The following is a 25,027-nucleotide window of genomic DNA, read 5'->3' as shown; positions in this document are numbered from 1 at the left end:
AGTTACTATTACAGGAGGCAGAGTCTATCAAGCAGTGTGCCAGTTGTAGGGGGATACAGTATGGGTAAATGAAGGTGGTATAGAATGTAATCTTAAAGAGTTGCAGCTGAACCAATTACTAAAGATTAGGACCAGGCCTGATTTTAACAGGCCACACCTGTAGCCAACAAGAAGTGTGTTATAAAAGAGTGGATTGGTTGGTTGAGGGGGATTGGAGTCACTTGGCTGCTGTGAGGAAGAGGCAGTGCTTAGAGGAGATGCCTACAAGAAACATCAAGGAGGTATGGAACTCTAGTAATGTGGAACCTTTGTAATATAATGATAATAGGACTCTTGCAATATAATGACAACGCCAGTCAGTGAAACACTTCTAAGGGCCATGCAGGTGGGATCCAGGGCTGGTTTAACACTGAAGAGCTGAGCCAGATACTGTCTCCACAAAATGCAAGAGCTCAAGCTAGAAATGGTGCCTGAATTCTGCACAGACCGAGAAGATTTGGATGCACAACGGATCCAAATTTCAGGATGAATTACCAAGAGTCCTAGTGGACTTTAGGATTCTGCCAGTAATATCATACACTACTGCACTACCTATTTACTGTGGAAATTACATTTTTCCTGTTCTGCAGACTAAAATTATTCCTGTTTGACAGCTGGAGAGGAAGCAGAACTACAGTGATACAAAGCAATTTGTCTAAGGTCGTGTTGTGTTCCTTTCACAGACATAAAAAACGTGAATTCATATTCCTTGGCTCTCAAGCTAGTTCTGGTTCCCATTTTTATTCTTACATCTTAGTCAAGTGATCATTTTTTTATGGTTTTCACAGATTTCTCCTCCTGACACAATGATAAATGGTTGTAAGCATTTAAGTAGCTTGTTAACCTGTTTTAAGACAGCAGTGGGATGTACTTGAAATAAAGGCCAGAATCACTTTTTGAAAGCTGAAATTAAGATATAGAATGAGCTCACTCACCTGATAGAAGTTCTTTTGTGGCCAGTTGTTAGGCAGCTCTGCTAAACTGGTTTCACAAAAGTATTTCATAGTGCACTCATGATGAGAAGTTAATTTACTTAATTCTCAACTTCAAGGAAATCTTTGATCAGTTTGTTCACACAAGTGTCATTGAAGACTTGTCATACCTGATATGGCCAGAAAGTATCAAACAAGGAGGGTAAGCACACATGCTCTGGTATCACTAAAGTTATCAGGATTTTCCCAGTAATATAATAATAAAACAGCATCATTATGCTAAATTTAGTTAACGAATAAGAAATTATTTGCCATATTTTTTTAAAGGTTAAAAAAAAGCATGTTTCATTAATTGAATACACTTGACTTAGTGGGGTTCCTAAACACATTTTTAAGTAAGGTTTTAAAAATCTTACAGCAAACAGTTATTTGTTCCATAATTGCCAAAAATTATCAGTATTAGTATTAAAATAGCTTAAAAAACTTACCTTACAATTCCCCCAAACTCATAAATTTCTTGCATGTCTTATATTGTGAAATTGTAATATAAAGGCAAATATAGAGGTATTTTTAAAAATTATGTTTTCTTTTTATCACCCCAGTTTACTTCCACAACAGAAAAAGAGTTGAAATTATCTAGGAGGTCATAATGTAGGAAATTATCTAGGAAAAAGCATAGTTCATGAAGAGAGAGTGGAATATTTTAGAACTGTCTATTTGAAGTTTATCAGATGAGACAGAAAAGATTTTCAATGCTGAAACATGAAATCTACTGTAGACTGGAAGTGAAAAATTAAACTAATCATATGTTTCATAGGAGTCCAAACCAATTTACGACTTAAAATGAACCAGCACTGCAGGTTTCTCAATGCACATTGGTGGCCAGAAGAGCAAACAAGTCAGTAAAAGGCAAGAAAATAATAGCAAATACACTGAGATGGAAAAAAATCTGTCATAGTTTGTATTAACACTGCAGCATCAGCAGCATAGTCTTCATAACTACATTTCAAATAGATATCACAAAAGGAGTTAGTTTCAGAAAAAAAGATAAATCAAAAAAAGATGGGAATGGAATCAAGGGAATGGAAAAACTCACATGGAATCAAAATACTAGATATGTTTGCTTTAATGTGAAGATAAATAAGAATATGGTAGGTAAAAATTATATTATGAACTTACTTGAAGCTTTCTGTCTGCAGTACTTTTACAGGAAAGAACAAGGTAGCAGTCAATTACGCTGAAGGACAGGCATACAAAAGTAATGAGGCTCTACACTAGGCAGCTAATATAATCTTTGTATTCATCCAGCATGAGGAAAATGATGAAGACTGAAAAGTGATAGTCAGAGTTTCTCTAAATAAGAAATAGCCAGAGTTTTAACTATGGTCAGAGCTCTCTGAAAGGTTTTTTTAGGTATTTAAAAAATCTCCATTAGATTAGGAAGCAATCTGAAGCATGTGCAGGGTGAGAATAGAAGATGCAATGTTTCCCTTATATGCTGGCTGCAAAGGTCTTGTATGTTCTTCTGAAACACCTTGTACTGACTGCTGGCAGACAAAAAGAATCCTTGGTCTGATTCAACTGCCAAGTTCTTGATTTGTTCCTTACCTTTCAGAAATATATTAATTGCTTTAACTGCACTGACAATCAATCATGATGATACAAAATACTAAGCTAGCATGTGCCTGATGATGAATTTCAGACACTAATTTAGAAGGCTGGAATGCCCCTTTAAGTCTGTTTGCAGTGGCCTGCACTCTGTGTCAGCAGAGCTGCAGAGCCCTGTCCCTGCAAAGGCTGTATCTGCCCTGAGCCCTCTGGGCTGCATTCTCACCACGTGGCTCTCTCTGACACGATGTGTTTTCCTTCAGCCTCCTGCAGTCATCAGCTCCAGAGCCTCTGCTCTGTCCTCCTGCAGGTCTCCCAGTAGAGCAGGCCAAAGGATTACGAGAGGTTCTCCCAGCAAAGCAGGGTTTCTTGTGCAGTAGGTATCTTAAAGCCTCAAAGAGGAGAGGCCTCTGTAAAACTGGGCCAAAAGGAAGTGCCCTCTGGCTGTAGCTGCTTGAATTTTTGAGGTATCTTTGCTCTTTTTCTGCAGGGGTATTGCTTTGTATTTGGGACAAGGTGTGCTGGGACAGTGTTCCTTTAAGGGAGAAGCAGGCTAGGTGTGGGTAGAAGGAAGTAATTTGAAACTATTTGTGTTTCAGAGGTCTCCAATTAAAACACATCAGAATACAAATTGCTCAGCTTATATTAATATTTCCAAACAAAGCAGTTGTTGAAAAAGGAATGCACTTCATCTACATATTATTATTCCTAACACATTATTTAAATGGTGAGCAATCACTCAGTAACTGCTTTTGTTCTCGTAAAATGAGAATCTGTGGTTTATACACTGTTAACTTTTCAGGCTAAACCCTAGGCCTTATGCTAGGGTTAATTTTAACCAGCTTATGACTGCAAAACTTTTCACAGCTTGGTTTACACTAGGATTTGAAAAGGTGTTAATAAACAGTGCATGTTAAACTGAAGCATTCTCCAGCAGAGTGGCAGTAGGGTAAGCATAGCCACAGGGTACATAAGGATAACAGCTGCCAAGTGAACCGAGGGATTTTTCATGATGGGGTATTCCTTTCTCCCCATTCCCAGCCTGGCAAGGTGGATATGATTTTGCTGCCAGCAAATGCCACTGCCCGAAACTCTTGCATGCCAGAATGCTGACTATCTGCAACACTTGCTTTCCTCACAGCATGTGCAAAGGAGGCCAGATTTCCAAACAGCAGAGTTTGCCTTACAGGTGAGGCCACATCACTCAGACTTCCAGGGAGTTACACAATATCCATACCAGCCTACTTTCCTGCCAGAACATGGTCTCCAGGCTCCCTAAGGTTGATGGCTTGGCTTTATTTTAATCGTGCCCTCAATTTTGCGTAATGCTCTCCTGGACATCTAGCCCTTGGGTGAGCTTTAAGGTATGGCAGATGTAGCACATTCTGCAGTAATTTGTCTGCTAGTGTGAAGTCAGGAGGAATGCCCCAGGAGAAGACTGTGTGTTTGCTATGCCAATGTATGCAAAGCAATTGGAGTAAAATGACTTCTCCCCTGGGGAAATCTGTCTCAGAAAAGAACTTTGATATGTAATGACACCTACAAGGGTCCACCAAAGTGAATGGGTGTGGGACAGTCCCACTGTGCCTTCCAGAATCCCGGGCATGTGGGCAGCATGTGGGCTGCAGCTGTTGCTCATCCCTGTGGCATGTTTCCCTCCTGGCATGTTCACACAGGTGGCATTGCAGTGTGCAGTTTTCTTTGGGAGCATGTGACTCTACTTGTTTATGTTTAATTAGCGTATTCCTCATTCATCATCAGTTGCAGAAGGGAGGGGACCCCCTGCCCCTTGCCCTGCTGGCCCATGAGCACGGGGGGCAGGAAGGCAGCACCTGTGGGTGTTTGGTGCAGCGTGGGCTGTGCTGCACCAAAGCCAGGTGCTCCACCAAGCCACCCCTGTGATGGGGCACCAGGCACCCTTGCAGCAGTGATAGAAGTCAATCAAGGAGTCAATCATTTCTGTCCCCCACCCAGCTGCCTGATGAGCCACAGCCTGCTCTCCCCCAGGTTATGGCATCTGAAGACAAAGAATTCGAAAGGTCCATTAAACAGATTTTAGTCTGAGTCAATCCCAGCCTAGAAGCCTGAAGCATAATGGAGTGGCAAGTCAATTATTTTTCTTCCAAGTGCTAATCTTCCTTAGCTTCTGGCTGTCTTTTTGCTGATTCTCAGAAAGGGTGATTTGTAGGTGTTTATTGCTGGAATTTGAAGTGATTTAAAATGAATGATTAAATGTAGCATGACTTTCAGAACTAAGTTATTAATATATTACTAGTTTTCTAAGCAGTTAATACTTTTTAAGGACCCTTAAAATTTACTAGCACACTTCATATATTATGGTTTATACAGAAATGCCAATTAACCCACACAATGTGCAGTCAAGATAGATGAGGATCAAGTCCCTACAGCCATTGTAATAGAAGAAATGCAATGACCTGAAAATTGTGTCTGTAGTTCCTTTGCCTGTAATTTATATTAATTCACCAGTGAAGTGTCTTTCCTCTTTTTATTAATCCCTTCTCTACAGTCCTGGATCTCTGTTGTTCAAGCAGTTAGGACAGATGGCATATGTTTTCTGGATTCTTCAGGTCTGACTTCAGACTTGCAAGGGCTGCATGGCCAGGCTTGATAAGCTGGGGGCTTGGGAACAGGATACAGCCATCCTGGGTATGTGCAATAAATTTCCAGTTATGCAGAAAATGCCAAGGCATGTAACCAACCAGGTCTCCAGCTCCTGTTTTTTGGGCCTTTGTCTTCCTTGCACATCTGTGAATATGCATTATGTCTCCTCTTCTTTACTCAGTGTCAGCCTTTCCATATTAAATTTTGTTAATTGCGCTCTGCTAGCCCACAAGTAAAACAATCAGTGCAGAACTATGGAGGGTGTTCTTTTGGGCCTGGAGCAGAAGCTGAGAATGAAGGACTCATGACCTTCTCTGCAGGCACAGAGGCCTGGGTCAGGATAGGACGACCAAGCTATTTTAATAGGGAGCAGAAGTAACTGCTTCCATGCTGTCCTCCACGTTTCCAGAGGCACATGGTGAAAGTAAAATCCTACTGTTCTGACTCCAATTGCTGCGGATTGCGCACATTTTCACACATAGTTTGTTTCTGGTTTGCATTTCAGAGCTACACAGCTGTCACTGGAGCCAGGGAAATGAGTAGAGCTGTAGATGCATGTGGTTAGCTGAACTCAGAGAATATTGGAAACTGCTCAAATCCTGATGTGGCTGTCAGCCACACAACTCAGGATATCAGAAAAAAAGCCATATCTAACAGAAGCTCTGAGAGACCAGCTGTGGAGAGTGCTGTGAGGTAATTCAGATTTCAGGTTGGCAAAGAAGTTCATTAGAGTATTCCTTTTCCTCCTGTGAAATTAGTTAAGATTTAGTGTTAAATAAAAAAGGGAAATGCAGTCCCTTGTTTGTCCTTGAAGAAGAAATGTGCCGTATACTGTTTCTGCTATTCTACAAATGTAAAAATTAAGGTTAAGGGAGGAAGCAGGACATCACTGAGACAATAGAATTTCAGAAGTAATAGGATGCTTATGCTCTTTCCAAGTTGCAGGAAGACTAAGCTGTGTTTTGGTTTAGAAAGCTTGTCCCATCAGCTGAGTTATTTATAACATTACACTCCCTTATGTCCTTATATATAGCTCAGTTTTTAAGAAGTAGGGGGTCTTAATATTGATAAAATATTCCTTTAAGAAGCTCTGAAATCAAGGAGAACTAGAAACCTACAGCAAAATGAAATTATGGAGAAGGCATGAATCAATGTGTTGGGAAACAAGCCAAGAGTTATGGTGACAAAAGGATCTCTTAGTCATCATCTCACAATCCTACAGTAGGACCATGGAAGGAAATACATCTAGTAACTTAATAGGCAATATTGATAGGATTAGATCAGTGCTGAGAAGCAGCTGTAGAGTCATATGTATAAGATGGAATTACATTAAAAGTAGAAGGTCAGAGGATTTAAGTATTTGGAATATTAAGCTTAGAAAAATGGTAAACTCAGAAGGGAAAGCTGCTAGACAGTTGGTCTTTGGCACAATATCAGTTACTGTATCAGGGGAAGAATAGTGGCATTAAATTGGTATAGCTATGTAGTTTGAGCCATGTAAAGAGAGGCATTTGTCCTGCTTGTAAAACCACCAAAGTATCTTCAAGTTATGCATACACTTCTTTAAGGCCTTGCATGCTAGCCTTTTCTTCAATATCCATCCTGGTATGTGTCAACTGCAGCAGACAAGATGAGAAGAAACTTGCTATTAATGCTGGGAAATACCATGGTACTCATGGTCATTTCTGTGCTGACAGTGGAACAGTTCACTGTTAACAGAAGGTAGATCTGCTTTCCCTTTGCAGCACTTCTAGACAGGTAACACAGACAGTCAGCTGTCACCCAATATTATGACATGGCCATCCCAAAAAGGGCACTCAGTGGTTTCTCTGCTAGCAAATCTCGCTCATGGCTCCATAAGGTATTTTTGTAGTGATTTTAGCTACTAGATTGGGAAATATCATATGAAGTGTCCCTTAAGGTAAGTGCTGGGCTGTGGACAAGCCACTGATCTCTACTCCTGCCAGGCAGAAAGGAGCCTTCTCACCCTTAAATAATTTATTGTCAGGTGCAGTTCCCTTCATATCTTCTTCACCTGATCCTTGAGTCAATCTGAGTTACCATCAGAGCTCAGGCTTCTGCTACTGCTGCTTCCTGCTCCTCTGAAGTCAGTGGCAACAAAATCCTGCTGCTGGGAGTGTTTCTGATGCACCTTTTCACTCATTCTTTTTCTCTGTTACCTCAGCCTTTTACAGAATTAACAGCAAATGCTGAGGTAGACAAAGAATGAAAGATGAGGTTTTACAAAATACAAATCCATTTATCTCCTTTACAATATGCATTTCTTTTAGTTGGTACCTTTTTCCATCCTAAAATTGAAAATCTGGTCATGTTGTTTCACATCCAATTGGTATTAGATGCATCCTTACTTGGATTTGCCTAACAGGCTTATGGGATGACTAAACATGCTGAAAATGTTTTGGTAAACATGACAGCTATTGTCAATATTTCTGGGTGAGTGATTTTAAAAGCATATTTTAGCACCCTCTCAATTCCTATTTAAATCAGCCTCTACCTCTATACTTGGTTCCTAGGGTAATCTAGTAATCAAAGCAGCATGAAGCAAAACAGAACATCATAATTCTGTGAGTGCACTAATAAACATAGTCAATGTCTCAAATAATACTTTAGTTAAAAAAATGCATATTTTCATGGCTTAACTTTACTGAACATTGTGTTTGAGTAATAACTGAGTGGGAAAATGACCACATACACAGGAAAGAACAGAAGAGAGGCAGGCAAGTGAGAAAGCTTCTATGCCATTTGTTCTAATAAAAAGTCTGCAGAAAGAAAGCATTAAGAAATTGTTGATGCAGAAAGTCAAGGAAATAAATAGCAATTACAGATCTAAATACCTAATTAATGTTATCTTGTTACAAAAGAACACCTGCAAAGCACTGGCAGCTGGTCTTTTTACAGTTACTGATTGGTGGAGTAAAAATAAAAGGAGAAAATTGTCACTGCCAAGTGTGGTTAAAAGGAGTTGACAAATTGACATTAAGTCCTCCCTCACATGGCGACTATCCACACTGTTATTAGCTCAGCCCATCCTTGCAGATGCTTGTAGTTTTAGTGCTCAGTGTTATGATCCCTTAATTCCTTCTCAGTTTGTTCTATATCATATAATAGGTTTGGTGAAACACAATTCGACACAATAAACTAAATTTAGCAAAGAAAAAGCAGGAAAGGTTTTCCTATTTTACTATATTTCCTTTAATTTTAAAAGTCATTAAAACTTAAGTATATAGATACTGACAAAATACTTGTATTTATGAAGAGGGATTTTTCTACATTTTATAATACTACAGAGCCTGAGTCAATATACTGTAGCATGTAACTCCTGTAAGATTTATGTTGAGGGTTTAGTCCCAAGACTTTGTTTGGACCCTCTACTTTCAGAGTGACTTATGGAATATTATTGTAGTGAAATAAAGACATCAAACATGCTGTTATGGTACATGGAAAATCCTGCATATACACTGGAACAAGCAGAGGATTATAGCAGTTGTATTGTGACTGTACCTGCTGACTAACTTCAAACAGGATGTAAACACTCATCTAGCAGGAAGGCACAGCATATGACCCAAAATAACATGCCAGAGAGTTTTTATTTTGCTTTTCAGTGAAAACTCAAGGTAGAAATGATATTTTCATTAAAATGGTAGAACTGTGCCCATCCTGTCCCCATCAGGCAAGAGCCTGCCCTCCAAGGCGTCCTCTAGAGGACTTGAAAAACATAACACAACATTAGTGTGCTTTAAGAAAGTGGCATTTATTTAAAGACAGGCAAATTGGTGAGGGGGGTGGGGTGGGCTGATTGGTATATTTTGGAGTTCAACGCAGCTCTGTGTGTCTGCCTCTGCTTAACCACAGCTCATGTGAAGGGTTTTTGTGTTTGAAATTATATAGCTACAGGATTTTAATGAAATTATACAGCATGTCTTGCTCTATCATTTCCTGGAAAAGTTTGCTATGGTGCAGGCACATCTTATTCCAAAAGTGAGGCAGCAGCTCTATTCCCCATTTGTAAGGGCCACAGCACATCAGGAGCAGCACAAATTGAGCTCTGACAAACCTGAACTGGTTGTGGCAAGACTGGAGAGAGCTGACTTCATTGAAGATATGTGGGTTCAGCTGTAATAATGTCAGAGTGCTTCTCTTCCCGAGGGCAGAACAAAAGTAAGTTGTACTTGGTGATCAAATCCACTGGAAGGTGCAACAGGATAAAGAAAGATAGTATTTACCTTACTTAAACTATGTCTCTCTAACTCCCTTTCCTACTCCCCCTGCCAACACCAAGTGAGCTGCATCTTCATCCTCTGCTGATATCCTAAGTGCACAGTTAGAAATGAGTGCATTGTGGTTTGCATTATTTCATTTGTTTTTGTGATGAGTTCTTATTTCTAGAAGCAGCATTTTCTTCCTGAGGTTTAATTACTTAGGGTTTTAGTAAATGAAAGTCTCTTTTATTGATAAACAATAGCAAATAATGACAGTGATGAGAATGCTAGTTAAAAGTTTTTGATTAATATGAAATTATACCATTTTCTCCCTATGGAATATCCTTTCCAAGAAAAAGTCATTGTATTGGCAGAAACTGCAGGGATTTTTTTTTTAAAGAAAGTCTGCCAATGTTAATTGATATTATCCAGCTAACTTCATTTGCTTGGTTCAGAGTACTCCTATTTAATTTATCTGTCTTGATATGGACCTCATCCACCAGGGAAACTCCCTGACTTTTGCAGCTGTTTTTATTCTGATTTTTTATGAAGTGGGTTAGCTAACAAAAAGTAGTTTTTCATGTACAGTTTGTTTGCAAAGTACACAAATTCCAGCCAGGCCCCCTTCATTGTGCAGAAGGGAAGGCTTCCTCAGCACTGCAGCAAAAGTCCAAGTGTAAGGAGGCCACATTAGCATGAGCAGGGTTTTGCAGCAGTGCTGATCAGCATGTAGTGAGATGCCTGAATTTGGTCAATCTGGAATTAGCACCACCCACCTCAACAATATCTTTAACAATCCTCAAGAATAACTTTAACTGGGAAATGAATGAAATAGTACAACTGTGCTGCATGTGGCAAAAGGGTGCTCTTCACCAAAATTCTACTTCCAGAAAGTTATTCATTGGTGTACCTGGTTTGTTCAGGTCGGTTCTATAGAAATTCATTAGGTGGTACATCTAATCAGTTAAAATAGCATTCTCCTATTTTTTGAATATAAGGAAGAACTTTTTACTGTCTGGGTAACCACACACTGGAACAGATTGCCAAGAAAGGTTGTGGAGTCTCCTTCACTGCAGATATTCAAGAACCCTCTAGATGCAATCTTGTGCTCCAGGGTGAACCTGCCTGAGCAGGGAGGTTGGGCCACATTGTGGTCCCTTCCAACCTGACCCATTCTGTGATTGTGCACAAACGATATAAAACCACAAAACCACTAATACCTAGGGGTTTTTTTCCTTAACACTACGTGCTTTTAAGAACTCTGGCTTCTAGGTCAAAGAGACAAAGACATTAGAGCTTTGAAATCTTTTCTAAAAAAATCACCTCAACTCTACATACATATATTGTGCTAAAAATAAGTTTCTAATAACCACTTTTAGTCCTGTTTGATAAAATTTTGATATAGTTAAGTATGTAGATTATGAACTTAGAGTTGCATGTCTTTCCAAATACTTCTTGTTGAGTTCCCTAGGCTGAATGGGAAATTTTGCAGCCTTCCATACCATTCCATGAGGCTGTAATGCAGTCACTTTAGAATCAGCCTCATTTTATGGAGCAGGAGGAGCCTTGATCACACCAGGATTTTCTCCTACACCTGAGAATAAATTGAAGGAGAGATAAATCCCTGAACAGATTTTGCTTCTGTGTCCATGCTGCTGTGCCTGCACACAAAGCAGCTATTAGCCTGGGTTGAGCAGCTGATTTGGAGGAGGGATAGCAGCTTTGGCTATCAGGAGGGAGACAAGGGCTCTGAAGAATACAAATGGGCTGCAGCCACTAACTGGAGGAGTGTTATCCATAAGAAGAGGTAAAAATGATGAAACTGGTCTAAGACTAGACTACAAAATTTAAATCAAGATGTAAATAAAAGGTTTTGTGTAGTAATCTAGTACCTATACACATAACCTGGCAGACAAAGTTGTTTTGTGCTTTTTGTTTTCATAGGAGGAACAAAAACAACCCCTTTTTCATAGCCGGGATGGATGTACTCTCATTTTTCCATTGAACAATTATCCCCCCTAAACTTGTAAAACACAAAGTGTTGTTCTCTGGTTTTGCCTCTCCACAAGTCCAGAGAAAACAGAAATAGAGTATTATATTGGCAACTCAGAAAATGCTTAAAGCCATGCCTAACTAATCTGCTGTGTCAGTGCCCATAATAGATGTGGCCTGCATCAGAGGGAGGAGATAAGATAGTCAGCTTCCATTTTTGGAGTCAGGACTGTATTTACAGGGCACAGTAAGTTGTCACGTTCACTACAGAACACAAACAGAGGTAGTTACCCCAGCAGGGAGTGTGGCCCATTGAGTTATCACTTCAGCTTTCTGGTATCTTTTCCACTTAACTGATTTCAGTGCAATAATCTGTGACTTATCTTGAGAATTTTGACACAGTCAGTAAAGCTAAGGGAATCTTTAATTACTATCTAGGTCTTTAAAGATAAATTTGTATCAAACAATTATTGTGTGTCTGTTTTTACCCAATCCTTTGATTTAAATTTTACTCCCAAGTCACATTAACAAATGAAACAACCTTATTCTTGCAACATCATTATGAAATAAAAAAAATGTTTTGGTTCAAAAATATCAGAATATATACATGATAAGTGGTGGAAATTAAAATGTTAATTTAATAATTTTAGCATTAATTTAGCAATATTTTCAGTCAACCTAAATGTATATTTTGGGTGAAAATAAAATTCTGTACAGCTGTGACATAAGTATAGTGAAATTCATAAAGAAGATATTTAAAACTGTGATAAGAAAATACAAGTTTATTGCTAGCTGTTAACTGTCCCCTAGCTCCTAGGAAAATAGTAATTTACATCTAGATGGGGTTTTAAAACCAAATACTAAATAGCATTGTCTTTATTCATATACGAACACAAAGTATTACCAAGTAGCTACCAGATGACATTCTGACAATGATGTTAAATGAGCTTTGAAGAAAAATCTGAGATGACCAGGTGAATGTTCTTCTGAGCAGAATGCAATTACCTTGGAAGCTGTCTGAAAATGACTAGAGAATTAGAAAATTTAGTTCTGACAGTAATTTCTGGAGTTTTGGGGTTTAATAAGACAGCAAATGGCTGATAGGATTGGAGCACAGCTTGCAGCCACAGGATGGGAGGTACTGATCTCACAGAAGTTCACACTGACAATGCAAATTCCCTGTAAATGATATGACAGGTCAGCACTGCAGTAGCTGACTTTTTATGCTAGATTAGAGCTCCCATTGCATGGAGAGCCAGGTATTGTCTGTCCCCTCAAAGCTGACACAAAGCTGGCAGAGACTCCAGATTGCATGTTCATTGGCAAGTTGGGCACACTGGTGTGGCTGGTCAGAGCCCAGATTTCACTGAGCACTGGAGACAAGGCCCGGCTGCTGAAAGCCTGCAGGCCCATGGAGCGCGTCTGCATGCTGGGGAAACAAGATACATACAGTATACAAGAAATTTTGGTGTCATGCAGGTTTCAAAAGTCCCTTCACTAAGTAAATTCTAATGTGAGTCTATAGCCCAAACCCGGCTGCATGAATAGGCATGAAGCAGATGTTTCTGGCAGGCCAGTTGAAGAGTGACTAGTTTAAGTTTAACTAGTTTAAGTTAAACACTAGTTTAACAGTGTATCTAGTTTAAGATAAAACCTGCACTTTTTCCAGATGCCTGTCTTTGCTCAGAGTTGTGCAAACCTCATTACAAGGTTTTTTTCCATGATAATTTATTTAAAATTGGTATGGAAGACTCTGAGTACTCTTACTGTAGTTTGAGTACATTGGGTAGTTAGGCAACATTGCAATCAAGTGAACTACGATGGTATCATAATTAGGACATACATTTTCACACACTTTCTTTAGAAATCTAGAGCAGGAAGCCAAATCAAAGTGAACAATGGAAGCAAATGAAGCATGGATACGTACTGACTCAGGCAATCCCTGCTTTCTACTCTCCTTCTGAGCTGTCCTCACAGGGCAGTTCTACTTCAGCTCTTGACTTTAATTGGAGCCCAGCACAAAGCAAAAACCATCCCAAGGCTTGTAAACTTTTCTTTCAGCTAGAGATATTTGTCCATGTATCTTTCCATGGCAGCCAAACTAATTACCATGTCATGTCTTTCCAAGTGACAAAACTTGCTCGTCTGCCAAGATAAAACATTTGGAGGGCTGTCAAGTGATGTAACCTGGGTACACCTCTGTATTTCTGTATTTTCAGTGTTATTACACAGAGCTCTGTTAGTGATTTGAATTTAGGGCGTGTTGTGTGGTGATTGGCTGAAGCCAGACTGGTCTCTTCAGACTAATACAACCCCCCACAGGAGTCAGGACTGGTGTGACTGGCCTGGCATAGGTTTTGTAATGAAGACTGCTGCTCTGTTAGTGTGATTCTTAGGTGAAATCATTAGAAAAGCTGGCAAAACTAGTAGCACAAGAAGCTAGAAGGGAGCACAAAGCTGCTGGGACCAGATCTGTTAGAAGAACAGCAGCTCACTGCCATGACTTGAGCTGCTACTTCCCCTGTGCCCACAGTCCTTCATCTTGCCCAGGAGGACACAGAGCAGTCACACAAGACCCAGGCAGTCCCTGGCCATGCTGCTTGGCACATCAGTAGCAGCCTAATGACATTGACCTACGGAAATGGGACTGGCACCAAGTACCAGTTACAATTATCAACCATAGCCATCTCTTCTGCTTAGGAGCAGTTCAGATTTGGGTAACAAGAAGTCTCAGTGCATTGTGTTATTGGCATCTGTACTACCCAGTTCTTTAAAGGGACTGGTCCAGAGTCTTATCACAGTTGCCTATGTGCAAGCCTGATCCTACTCCAGAAATACAGTAGACTAAATGAAAATTTTTTAAAAAATGGCTAATTGCTTCCAAATCTTCATCAATCCTTTAAAATCAAGAGGTTTTTCTGCAGCTTTTCCTCTTTTAGTGGAAAAACTCCTCCAGATGGCCATCAATATAGCTCAAGGTCTTGAACTAGCAATGTGTAGGCTGTCAGTTTTCTCTTTTCCTTTTTGGAATGGTAACATAAGTTCAGTAAATTTTGCAGAATCTATGTATCTGTTTTTGTTTAGTTAGTAGTAACTCTTGTTAGTAATTACAAAGTGCCCAGGCTGGGCTTTTGAGGAACCAGTCTTAGTTTCAGCCCTTCACCTTCTTTTAGGACCGCCAACTTTTAGCACTGTCTTGGAATAAGTTCCATCAAGATATGGGACCACAGTTTTTAAGTTCTAAGGCTCCATTCTGTGGGGGGCTGGAAAGAAAAACACCGTGGTAATATCTCCCTTCAAAGCACAATATTCAGTCATTCTTATTCCATAGTCATATCTTGGCTACAGCTACAGTTTGAATTCAATTAAAAGCTTTTAATCGGTCATCCTTCTAAACATTTCCAAACTGTCATTCACTTTCAGATACACCTAGAGATCTATTGTCCTAACATAATTTTAGTCTAAGACAGAAGTCAATTACACTAATTGTTCAGCAGGAATTAAACTCATGCATCATCAGATTATTACTGTTGCTACGCTGATTTTGCAAAGATATTTCCTTTATCTGTACACAAGAAAAGCTAAGCACCAGCACTTGTCATTCTCAGTACTGACTGGGAAATAACTACTTTATTGGAATGAGAACAGACATGTATATTGAATGTACTTCTAAAACAGACTGGAATATTGAAATAGGCTGCAAAAAGATAGGTCACCTTCAACTATGGGATAATGACACAGATTCTCTGATTAAAAATGGCTTTGCCATAAACACAATTATTAACAAAGTAAATGGTTATCTGTGTGTTGACAGATAGTAAAGCAATATCTAAAGAACTTTTAATCAAAGTTGATGCTTTTGAGGTCATTCTGAGGATATGCCCTTATACCTCCATTTAAAACTCACTTGTGCACGTCCATTGAGAAAATTGAGTGATCTGGAGGATTTGAGAGGTGTATGTGTACGTGCAGGAGCCAGCTCAGGTGTATGTGAGAATGTGCTGAAAGACAAGCTCCCAAGGGAAATTCTAGGAGTTCTCGGAGTTCTAGGTCAGCTGGAAGAGAAATGAAATCTGACTGTGAGGACAAAGCAGAGAAGTTGGAAGGAAGAAGGATAGGCAATTTTTTGGTACTGGATAAAAGCACTCTTGATGATTTGAGCAAATGAATGTTTTCTTATGCTCAGAAAATCTTATGTGAGGAAAACTTCATTAGGGATGTGGAACTCATGGTCTGCTTTCCCTCTGAACTGAAATTCCAGCAAAGCCCTGGATTTTGACAGGTCATGTCAGAGAAGAATCCTGAGACAAAGTGAGGGAAGAGCTGGGGCCAGGCAGATCTGGCAGTGGTGCTAGAACTCACACTTTTTTTCCAGACAATTTGAAGGAGAGGCTGTACTCTCTCCCCCAGAAGCAACCACAAGAACTGAATTGGAATAATAATACAGCCACTTAGGAAATTGTCTCATCAATAAAACAGAAACATTCACTGGCAGGTTTACCTGCATGGCTTGTCAGCCATCCTGCCAAAGCATTTCCTGAAACTTCCCTGAAATGTCCTAGATGGAAATTATCTCCATATACAGAAGTTGTTTGTTTCCTTAAATTGATGCAGTATTTCCCACAGCATTATGTTTGACTTATGATTGTATTCAGCACAGAAATTTCAGCACAGACACGAGGAGCTGTGCAATTAATTTTTCAGGAAGGGCAAATAGAGCCAGTGGGGCAAAAAGAGCAAGTTAGCATAAAACATAAAAGTGGGTTGATAGAACTCTGAACTATGTGCAGAGGTCTGGGTCTCGGTATACAATAGCCTGATGGAAAGTATGATGATACAGTGAAGAAAACAGAAGGCATCTAAAATAAACTGGGGCAGGGCACAAAAACAGTGATGTTACAGAAGCTACTACTTCAAGTAATTTTGTGTATGCCAGGACCACCACACGTACAGTCCTGTGGCTATAGCTATACTAAAGCCTGCTGTCAAGTTTAATCAAATCAATTGTAGTTTTCCTCTTGCAGCATATCTCTAGAAAGACATGGCAATGAGATAGGGAATCAGAGGTAAAAATCTACGTAAAACGGAAAAGGTTTTTTTTAGCCAGGAATGCAAAGCTACAGTCCTAACCTCAGTCTTGTTGCTGATTAGTCGTGTGCTTTTCCATGCCACATTTACACGTGTTTGCTGTACCCGCGTCCAGAGTGAAGTCACTGCATGTTTGAGGGTCCTTCCACCCGGGACAGCCCCGTTCCCGGTTAAACACCTCAGCGGAGAGGGCGGGAGCAGCGCTCCGGGCAGGGGTCACTCTCGGGGACCGGACTGCGGAGGCCGACCCCGGCCCACGTGGCTGTGCAGAATTCACAGAGGGCTCTTCACTGCTGCCACCTGCCCACTCCCACCGGACAGCAGCCCTTCCAGGCTCGCCGGGTCCCCGGCTGGGCGGCGAAAGGCCGGGTGGGTGCCAGGGCGCGGAGCCGGCGGGCGGGCGCTGAGGCGGAGGCGGCCCCGGTGGGCGCAGCGCTGCTGCCGTCAGCCCCCGGGACGGGGTCCCCCTCGCTCGGGCCGCGTCACTTCGGGCTCGGGCTTCGGTGCGGCGTTTGGGCAGGGGAAAGGGGCGGGGGAAGGCGGCTCCGGACCGCCCGGCGGGCCCCGAGCAGCGGCGGGAGCCAATGGGTGTCGGCGCGGCCGTGTGACAGGCGGGGCGGCCGCTGCCCCCGCCGGGCGGGGAACCTGCACGGCGGCGCTTGGCAGCATCATCCGCGGCTGCGGGGCTGACACACGCCTCCATCCTCCTCTCTCCCGGCAGCCGCTCACACGCGCCTCGCCGCGGGCGGAGCGGAGCGAGGGGCGCCGCGGCAGACAAAGCAAAGATGGCAGGGATCCTCGCCTGGTTCTGGAACGAGCGGTTCTGGCTGCCGCACAACGTCACCTGGGCGGACCTGCAGAGCACGGAGGAAGCCGCCTTCCCGCAGGCGGAGGACCTCTACCTCGCCTTCCCCCTGGCCTTCTGCATCTTCATGATCCGGCTGCTCTTCGAAAGGTAACGCCGAGCCCCCCGCGCCGCCCCAGGCTTGGCTGGGCTGGGCGGGCCCAAGGGGAGCGGCGGAGCTTTGTCAGCCCGGCGCCTTCCTCGCCGCCGCTGCACTGCCGGCCTTACCGGGGCTCTTGCGTTATCCCTGCCCCCTCGGTCGGTCACGTAGCGGGCCCGATGCAGGAAGGTGGAGGGGTTCGAGAGGCAGCCGGCGCGCTGTTCCTGCCGCCTGCAGCGCGGCCCGGCGCGGGCGCTAGGAGGCGAGGTCTGCCCGGGAATGAGCGCAGCCCTCCCGCCACCTGCGCCGGCCGCGGCGGGCGGGGAGACGGGCCCTCGGGCACCCGTGCGGGTTGGGGCGCCTGCCCGCGACCCTCGGGCTGCGGCGGGGCCCTGCCCGCCCCCCTCACGGAAGCTCGGCCAGAAGAGTGGCGGCCGGCGGGAAGCGGTCCCGGCAGCAGAGTTTGCCCGCGCCCCCGCCGCAGGGCCGCTCTCCGCAGCGGAGCCCGCGCTGGGTCCTCCTGGGGCCGGCGGCTGTCCCGCTGTTCTGCGTGGGGCCCCGGGTGGGAAGAGGCAGTTCTCGGTGAGTGAGCAGAGCTGTGCGTGCCCAGTGCAGATGGTATCAGGGAGCTGTGCCGAGTGTCGGAGCACTCCTGGGGCTGTCGGAATGTGGAAGCTCAGTGGTGAAACGCGCCAGGCGCTGTTCATCTCTGAACCAAACTCACCGTTCTTCGAGGCTGCTGAACTCATTAACCACGTTTCACAAATACCTGAATACGTATATATGTATAGTTAAACATGAGGTGTCAGGCTAGCGGTCGGTCGGCAGGGACGGCGTTTTCTGTGCGCGCTCCCATCCCAGCGGGGGCTGAGCAGGGGCCGCCCGGCGCGGGGGCAGCTGGTGCCAGGTGGGGGCTCGCCTGCGCTCGCTGCTGCGCCCCCTGACAAAGGTGCTGCTCCCTCAACAGCTGAGAGCAAAAGAGCGATTCTTTATGCCAACACCTACGTGTTTTCAGTGTTGTTTTCTCAGGCATGGTATTAGGGTAGTCAAGGAAGATAAAGGAGGACCGGTAGTTACTACATGCCAGAGAAGGGCTGTAAAGATACTTTAAAAATGATAAAAGAGCTTATCTGCCAGGTACTGCTTCAAATTTCCTAAGCATTCCCTCTCCCTGGTTAGCACTTGGTTCCTAGCTTGGTTGAGAGGACCATATTTGTTTTGAAAAATAAGCTGTCACGAGCTGTTGTTATCTTCTGTGTTGCTTTACAGATTTACTGAACAGCAAAAATTGTCATCTGCCTGAAAACCTGAGGTTGTAAAAAGTTAATTGAAGCAATTGAGTTAAATACTGCAATATGGTTACAAGTGGAGTAATGAGTACAATTACAAGTATTTAGATTATGTCAAATAATTAATCTTTTTTTGCAATCTGTATGATGTGTACTTCTGAGTGTTGAAAGCGGGTGCGTGATATTGCATCTCGTCATCTGAACTGCAATAAGCATCACAGCAGGACTGTGTTTGATGGATGAACAGCTAGTCAGAGAGATAGTTTTAGCCTCAAGTTTAACTCAGGTTTCTGCTAATCCTGATGTGGCTGATGTTTGCATTGTAGAAGCTGCTCTGATTATGTAGTAGTTTGTATCCACTTAGTTGGGTTATTTTTCTTCATTCATTTAAAGTAATGTTTAGTTTTGCAATGCATTATATTTTAAGTGTTAGTTATACATATAGATGAGAATACCAGTATTTTTTAAATTCTCTTGTATTCATCAGGCAGATTTTGAAATTTATGTCTAGAAGTGTGTTCTGCTAACCTGATTGTAGGTGAGAGACCTCCAAAGATGTTTTATTAACAATTACTTAGGTATGGGGTTTTTCCTTTTAAAATTAAAATCAGTTTCATAACTCCCTGTGAGAGTAGGATCAGGCTGTTTTGTGTGGGATTAATCCACATAGCATGGTACAACAGTGATTTTTCATGTAGAGCATTTTATTAAAGCAGGCTGAGCAAAAGCAACTGAACCTGTTTCCACTGTTTACTGCTTATATTGTAATCCAGCCTTGATGAGGAGCAGTCCTCAAAGGTGATGCTGATATTCTGCAGCTGATGGAATGGCTCATAAGGTCAGAGATTGCTTGATTATATATAGCAACAGCCCTCCAGCTGCACTGACTTGAGCTGAGCCAGCCACATCATTTACTACTACTCCAATCAAGATACTGACATTGAGCATATGGAAATTCATGGCTTTTATTTGAAACTGCTTTTGTAATGATAATTCAGTCTCAAAGGTTACCTCAGCTGATTTTCATTTAGTATGACACAGTAGAATACCTAGTGGATCTGGGTGACATGATACAATGACTGTATGGGCATGTATATATATATTTTTGCTACCTATAAAATTCATTCAGAGGACAATACATACAGTCTTATGAGTATTTCTGGTGTGTAGTGTATATGTACAAATTTTATTTTTGTACTCCCTAGGATGCCTAGTATCAGTGGTTTTTTACAACAAAAAAGAGGCTAGACAGGATACAAACTTTGGAAGTGACTGTTCTAACCTCCTGTACTTCCAGCAGCCCAGAATCTCATCTGGAGAGGTTGGGTGGGGCACCGATGGCTCTTTCTGTCAAAACCTTTTTCTAGGCTGTAATATTTATAGATTTTTTGCTTGCTTCTCTGTGTGTTAGGCACAATCTGATAATTCAGGTGTAATTCATTTGTATATAAGTGGATGCATGTGTTCTGACAATAACTTTCTCAGTTCTTTCTTTACCTTTTTTTAATATTTTTTTTTCATAAGATGACATGTAGGGCTTTTTCTTTTTGCTTGATTGCTATTTACTAAATGCTTAATATGGTTGAAATTGAATAGGATATTGAAATTGCTAACTTGTATGTAAAGACAGACCCTGGAAATAAAATAACTAAAAAACTATTTCTTTTCAACTTAAAAACAATTTCATTTTTAAAAGTAACAATAGATCCTTAGCAGTAAATAGCTTGAAAATGCATTTATAGCTTGCTGATTGTACTATTAATTTCTCTGTGTTTCTTTAAGTTACTAATTTTCTGTCATTTATCTTTTTCTTTATATTACCAGTTTTTGTTTCCTAGGGTTGCAGGGTTGAGCTTTAGCCACTAACACAGGTTGCAGACTAACACTTCCCAACAGAAGGATTGTTTTACCTGGAGAGGTGCTGTCTGTCTTGGCCTGTCTCTCAGCAGCTCAGACCAGTGCAGTGAGTGCTCAGGCACACTGGTGCTGCCAGTGCTGGCTGCTACACGTTTCTGCTGGGTAATGTGGCTGTGTGTTCACACAGAGGCTTGGAGTGTTCCTTTAAAAGGAGGTGGAGTGGATAAAATGCACACTATTTGAATGTCCTTCATATCAGGCCGTTCACAGATGTGTGTTAGTGTTGGTCTTAAAATTAGGAGTTAAATGGGAAATGCATGCTGAGCTCCGGAAGAGAATGCCATGAGAAGTGATTCCTAAAATATCCATGTGAGAGAAGTGTGACAGCTAAACCAGAGCTCTGCCAATGAAAGGTTTCAGTGCCAGGTCACTAGTGGGTGCTGGGAGCCTGTTCGTGGGGTTTTGTCTGAGAGCAGGTTCCTGTTACTGGTAGCAACTCCAGTTTGCTTCCTGCCTGGATTCCTGCAACCACGCAATTGGATCCAAATTACCTGTCTTGTGTCTCTTTCTGCTGCCCTGCTTCTGCCTCTGTCACTGATTAATAGGTGTTTGCTAAGGATTTGTTTTTGGAAAAAGAATAGCTTCTGGTATGCTGCTCCTTTCTACGTATCTGCAGACCAGTGTCTTATTAGTCCATACAAAATATTTAGTAAATTAACACTTGTGATATTCTGTTCCCTAAAATCTATCTCTGTTCCTGTCAACAGGGCTGATGCCTGAGCTGAACAGTGTTTATTTGACTATATTTTGGGGGGGAGGTCTGTTCTTTTTTCTCAAGGTGGAAAATATCCCATGCCTGCCCTAGGCTGACAGTTTATTAGCATGTGGTGTTTCTGTGCCTGTCTAGAGATGGTCTTGGAGTTTGGAGAAGAAAGTTAAAATTACAGCATAAAACTATATAGCTTTTTTAAGTGATGTAATCTTATAAAATATCGAGCTGTATGCTTAAGACTGTGTTGACACCTGATGGACAATCAAATGTATGTGATGTGTATCAACAGTTCCTTGGAGCTGCTGATTTAACACCTGGATTGCTTTGTGTCTCCCCCCAGAGTGACTTCCTTCACTCACTGGACACTTACAGATTTTGGGGGGCAGCCAAGGGAAAGGAAGGGTCTCTGGTCATGAAACATGTGAATCTCTGATTATTTGGAACAGGAGGAATCACTAATGTCTTGCTTTAAAGCGAGCAAAGTTTCTGACAATCAGATGGGCTGAGAACTTCTGTCCCCTGGGAGGAAATGTTTTTAGCACATAGTCCTTGCAGAAGACCAACTCTGCACCATATGGTGTCCATCAGTTTATGATGATGCCTTTCTGGTTGTTCTGAAGTAGTCAAACTGCAGCCAGGGTGAGAGAACTGGAGTATTTAGCACAGTCAGCTGAAATCCTAGAGATGGTTTTCAGGTGGAACTGTAACACAAACTTGTGACTTCTGCACATAAAACAGAGAGTAAACTGTATTTTTTTCCCCTATGTAGTTAATACCTCTCTTAATAGCAAATTCTGCTGTTATGAAGCTTTAATGTTTCTGAGCAATTGTAAAGCCTCGTGTAACTATTACTGATGTAGCACAATCAAATTTTAACTCTCGCGTAATTGTACAATTAGTAAGAAAATTTAAGAATTGTAAAGGAGTGTAACATCCCATTAACCATGTCATGTGTATTGGCTATTAATCCAAGTTATGTTTTGCACAGGGAGGAGTGAAATGCTAAGGGTCTCCAGACTACCTTGTATTAATGAAATAACTTTCAGGTTCACAAACCTAAAACTCATTTTAATATTATAAATGATGCACATTAAAGTTTGGTCTGAAGTGATGAAAAGCCTTCTCTGTGCTCACAGGTCACACTAGGATAGTTAAAGTAAAATACCTAGATCACTTGTATTTTTTTTGCAGTGCAAGTGCATTAGAAGCTTCCTTTTAATAATATCTTCACTGTATTGGTTTCTCCTGTATGGATGAGGGCAATAGCCTATAGTAATATATTAAAAGAAATAAATCTAGCTGACATAGTGAACAGTGGTGCACAAACAGAGGTCAGAGTTTGGAATGTGTTCATTGGCATCAAATCTCACATTCTTGAGGATATTTGAGTATTTGTGCTCTCAGTAGCGTTTATCATTTGCAAAAACTAGTAGCTCTGTTTTTATCAGCAGTGAAATAACATGACATGTGGTGTCATCAAATCTACTCACTGCCCATTTGCCATCCTCTGAGGTAAACTTAGTATTTTTTAGTTCTGCAAGCAGAACTAAATTTTGGTTTAATAAAAATGATGCTGAAATCCTCACTTCAGCACTGGGATCTCTTCAGTCCCTTTTCACCTCTGTTCCTGACTGATTTCAGTTCTATATGACATTGAGGAAGTTCAGATACCTGAACTTTGGTTGGGACTGCTGTTTACCATGTCTGTGGGACTCCTGTCTTTTCACTGAGAAGACAGTGAAGTGAAGACTACTCTCAGTTTATACTTTCCTAAGGTGTTTGACAGAATCTAAACTATGAAAACTGCTTTTGTATGAATACTGTCTACCTTGAAATGGTACAAATGAGCTAAACTGCCTAGACTAATGAGAGATGCTTTCCTGCAGTGGCAGGGAATTGCTTATTTGGAAATAAGACTGTGCTCTATAGCTCAAAGTAAAGAGCTTACTCAAAAGCAGTCCCTGATCACAGAAGTAATGTGAAAGGAAGATCAGAGTGGTGTGTTGTAATATCCCTTGTGCTTGCTCTTCCTCGTGTCTGTTGTGACTGTGTGATGTGTGTATTGCTGAGACACAGTTGCCTCCACAGTTAGAGATAGACTGCTTGGTGTGCTTTTTAAGGGGACTGCTCCAACAAGATGTGTTCCTTAAGGTGCACAGAAATGAGCCTTGATATGGCAACTGCTGAAACACTGTAAGTGGGCAGTGTAAATGTGGAATGCTAGTGTAAACCAGTGGGCATTACAGTGTGACAAAGCAGACAAAATAAATGTACATGAAATGAAAGTGAGCTCAGAGATTTTTGGGGTGGTGGGTGAACTCAGGTAGCACTTCTCAACCAGGAGGAGACCTGTTCAGCTGGAGGGCTCCAGTCTCTCATCAGCTGACTATCAGGGCTGCAGCTCTCCTGAGCTCTGCTATAGCAGATGAGACCAGTGCTTTGTCAAGACCAGAATCCCCCTTACAACTGGTAAGACCAGTTGTATCTGTTGAAAACAAAGTTCTAAGAAATGAGTGGGTCATGAATATGTGCTTGTTGACCAGCTTTTCTGCATTTGTCCATTACCTTTTTCCACTTCAATACTTGTGGTTGTCCAAAGCATGCTGCTGGATGAAATGATCAGGTCCAGTTGGGTATAATAAATTCCTGTTATGGGCATCATGTTGGAAAGAAACTGTTGAGAAAAAGAAATGCAGGTGGTTAGACCACAAGCAGAAACGTGTTGTGTATATATTGAAGCAATAATTGAGTGGTAATTGAGTGGTTGATTCTTATCTGTCAGTTTTTCCCACACAGTAGTATGAGAGGAGGGTGAGAACTGATATGATAAGAGAGTTGCCTGAAAATATTTCAGTAGTTCCGGCTCCAAATGTTTCCCAGTGTTACAACACTTGGACTAAATGAACAGTGATTGCATTGTTATGATGACAAATTGAACTGTAGATGGAGTTTTGGGAGTGCTGGTGGACACAGATTCTTCTTAGTGATGTACGTGAAAGGACAAGAGGCAACAAGCAATTGATATGCAGGAAATTCTGTGTAAACAAACTTTTTCTTGGGCTGGTGGTGCAACACTGTGAGAGGCTCCCCAGGGAGGCTGTGGAGTCTCCAGTTGTGGATGTACTTGGAGAGCATAGGCATAGTCCTGCGCTGATTGACCATCCAGCAGACTGGGTGATCTCCAGAGGTCTCTTCCAGCCTTGGTGATTGTGTGAAATCACAAACCTCACAGAATGACAGAGGTGCAGGCTTCCAGGGCACTCCTGAGACCTATGTCTGCATGAAGTTTGTAAACTGTGTTGGAAAACTGAATAGGAGAGGATTAAGTTGAAGTTTACAGAAGAAAATTAGGGCAGAGCATGTAACATTTGATTGAATGGACATCTGGATTTTCCATTTTCTGTAGGATAGATCTTTTGATTTTTGTTGTAGTCTGGTGTGTGAGTAGATAGGATGTAAATTGAGAAATAGATGTGGATCTCCTCTACCTAAGACAGGAATTAACTTATAGCTACCCAGAATGAAGTCTGAGTTGCTTTGAAGTAAACACATTCTGTTCCCCTTCTAGGAGGAATGCTTTGAGTCTCCTACAGCATAAAATTTTATTATAACAGGCCATTTTGAGGATAATTTTAGTTTTGTTCCACTTAAGTTGTTTCTTCTC

General features: G+C 41.9%; 1 protein-coding gene across 3 annotated transcripts in view; it reads left to right on the top strand.

Moving 5' to 3' along the window:
• Positions 1-243: 243 nt before the first annotated feature.
• Positions 244-25,027, top strand: part of CERS6 (ceramide synthase 6) — a 112,968-nt gene continuing 88,184 nt past the window's right edge. For 2 of the 3 annotated variants that reach the window (XM_064718030.1, XM_064718029.1), the window contains exons 1-3: positions 244-281; positions 16,617-16,870; positions 17,223-17,456. In XM_064718030.1, coding sequence (XP_064574100.1) covers positions 258-281; positions 16,617-16,870; positions 17,223-17,456 — 512 coding nt within the window. In that variant the 5' untranslated portion in view covers positions 244-257. The remainder of the gene's footprint in view (positions 282-16,616; positions 16,871-17,222; positions 17,457-25,027) is intronic. The other variant, XM_064718031.1, reaches the window with a different exon arrangement.

Source organism: Zonotrichia leucophrys, chromosome 7, assembly GCF_028769735.1.
Source record: "Zonotrichia leucophrys gambelii isolate GWCS_2022_RI chromosome 7, RI_Zleu_2.0, whole genome shotgun sequence".
Lineage (NCBI taxonomy): Eukaryota > Metazoa > Chordata > Aves > Passeriformes > Passerellidae > Zonotrichia > Zonotrichia leucophrys.
Note: the sequence above shows the minus strand (reverse complement) of the source record. Positions and strands in the feature narration are given on the sequence as shown.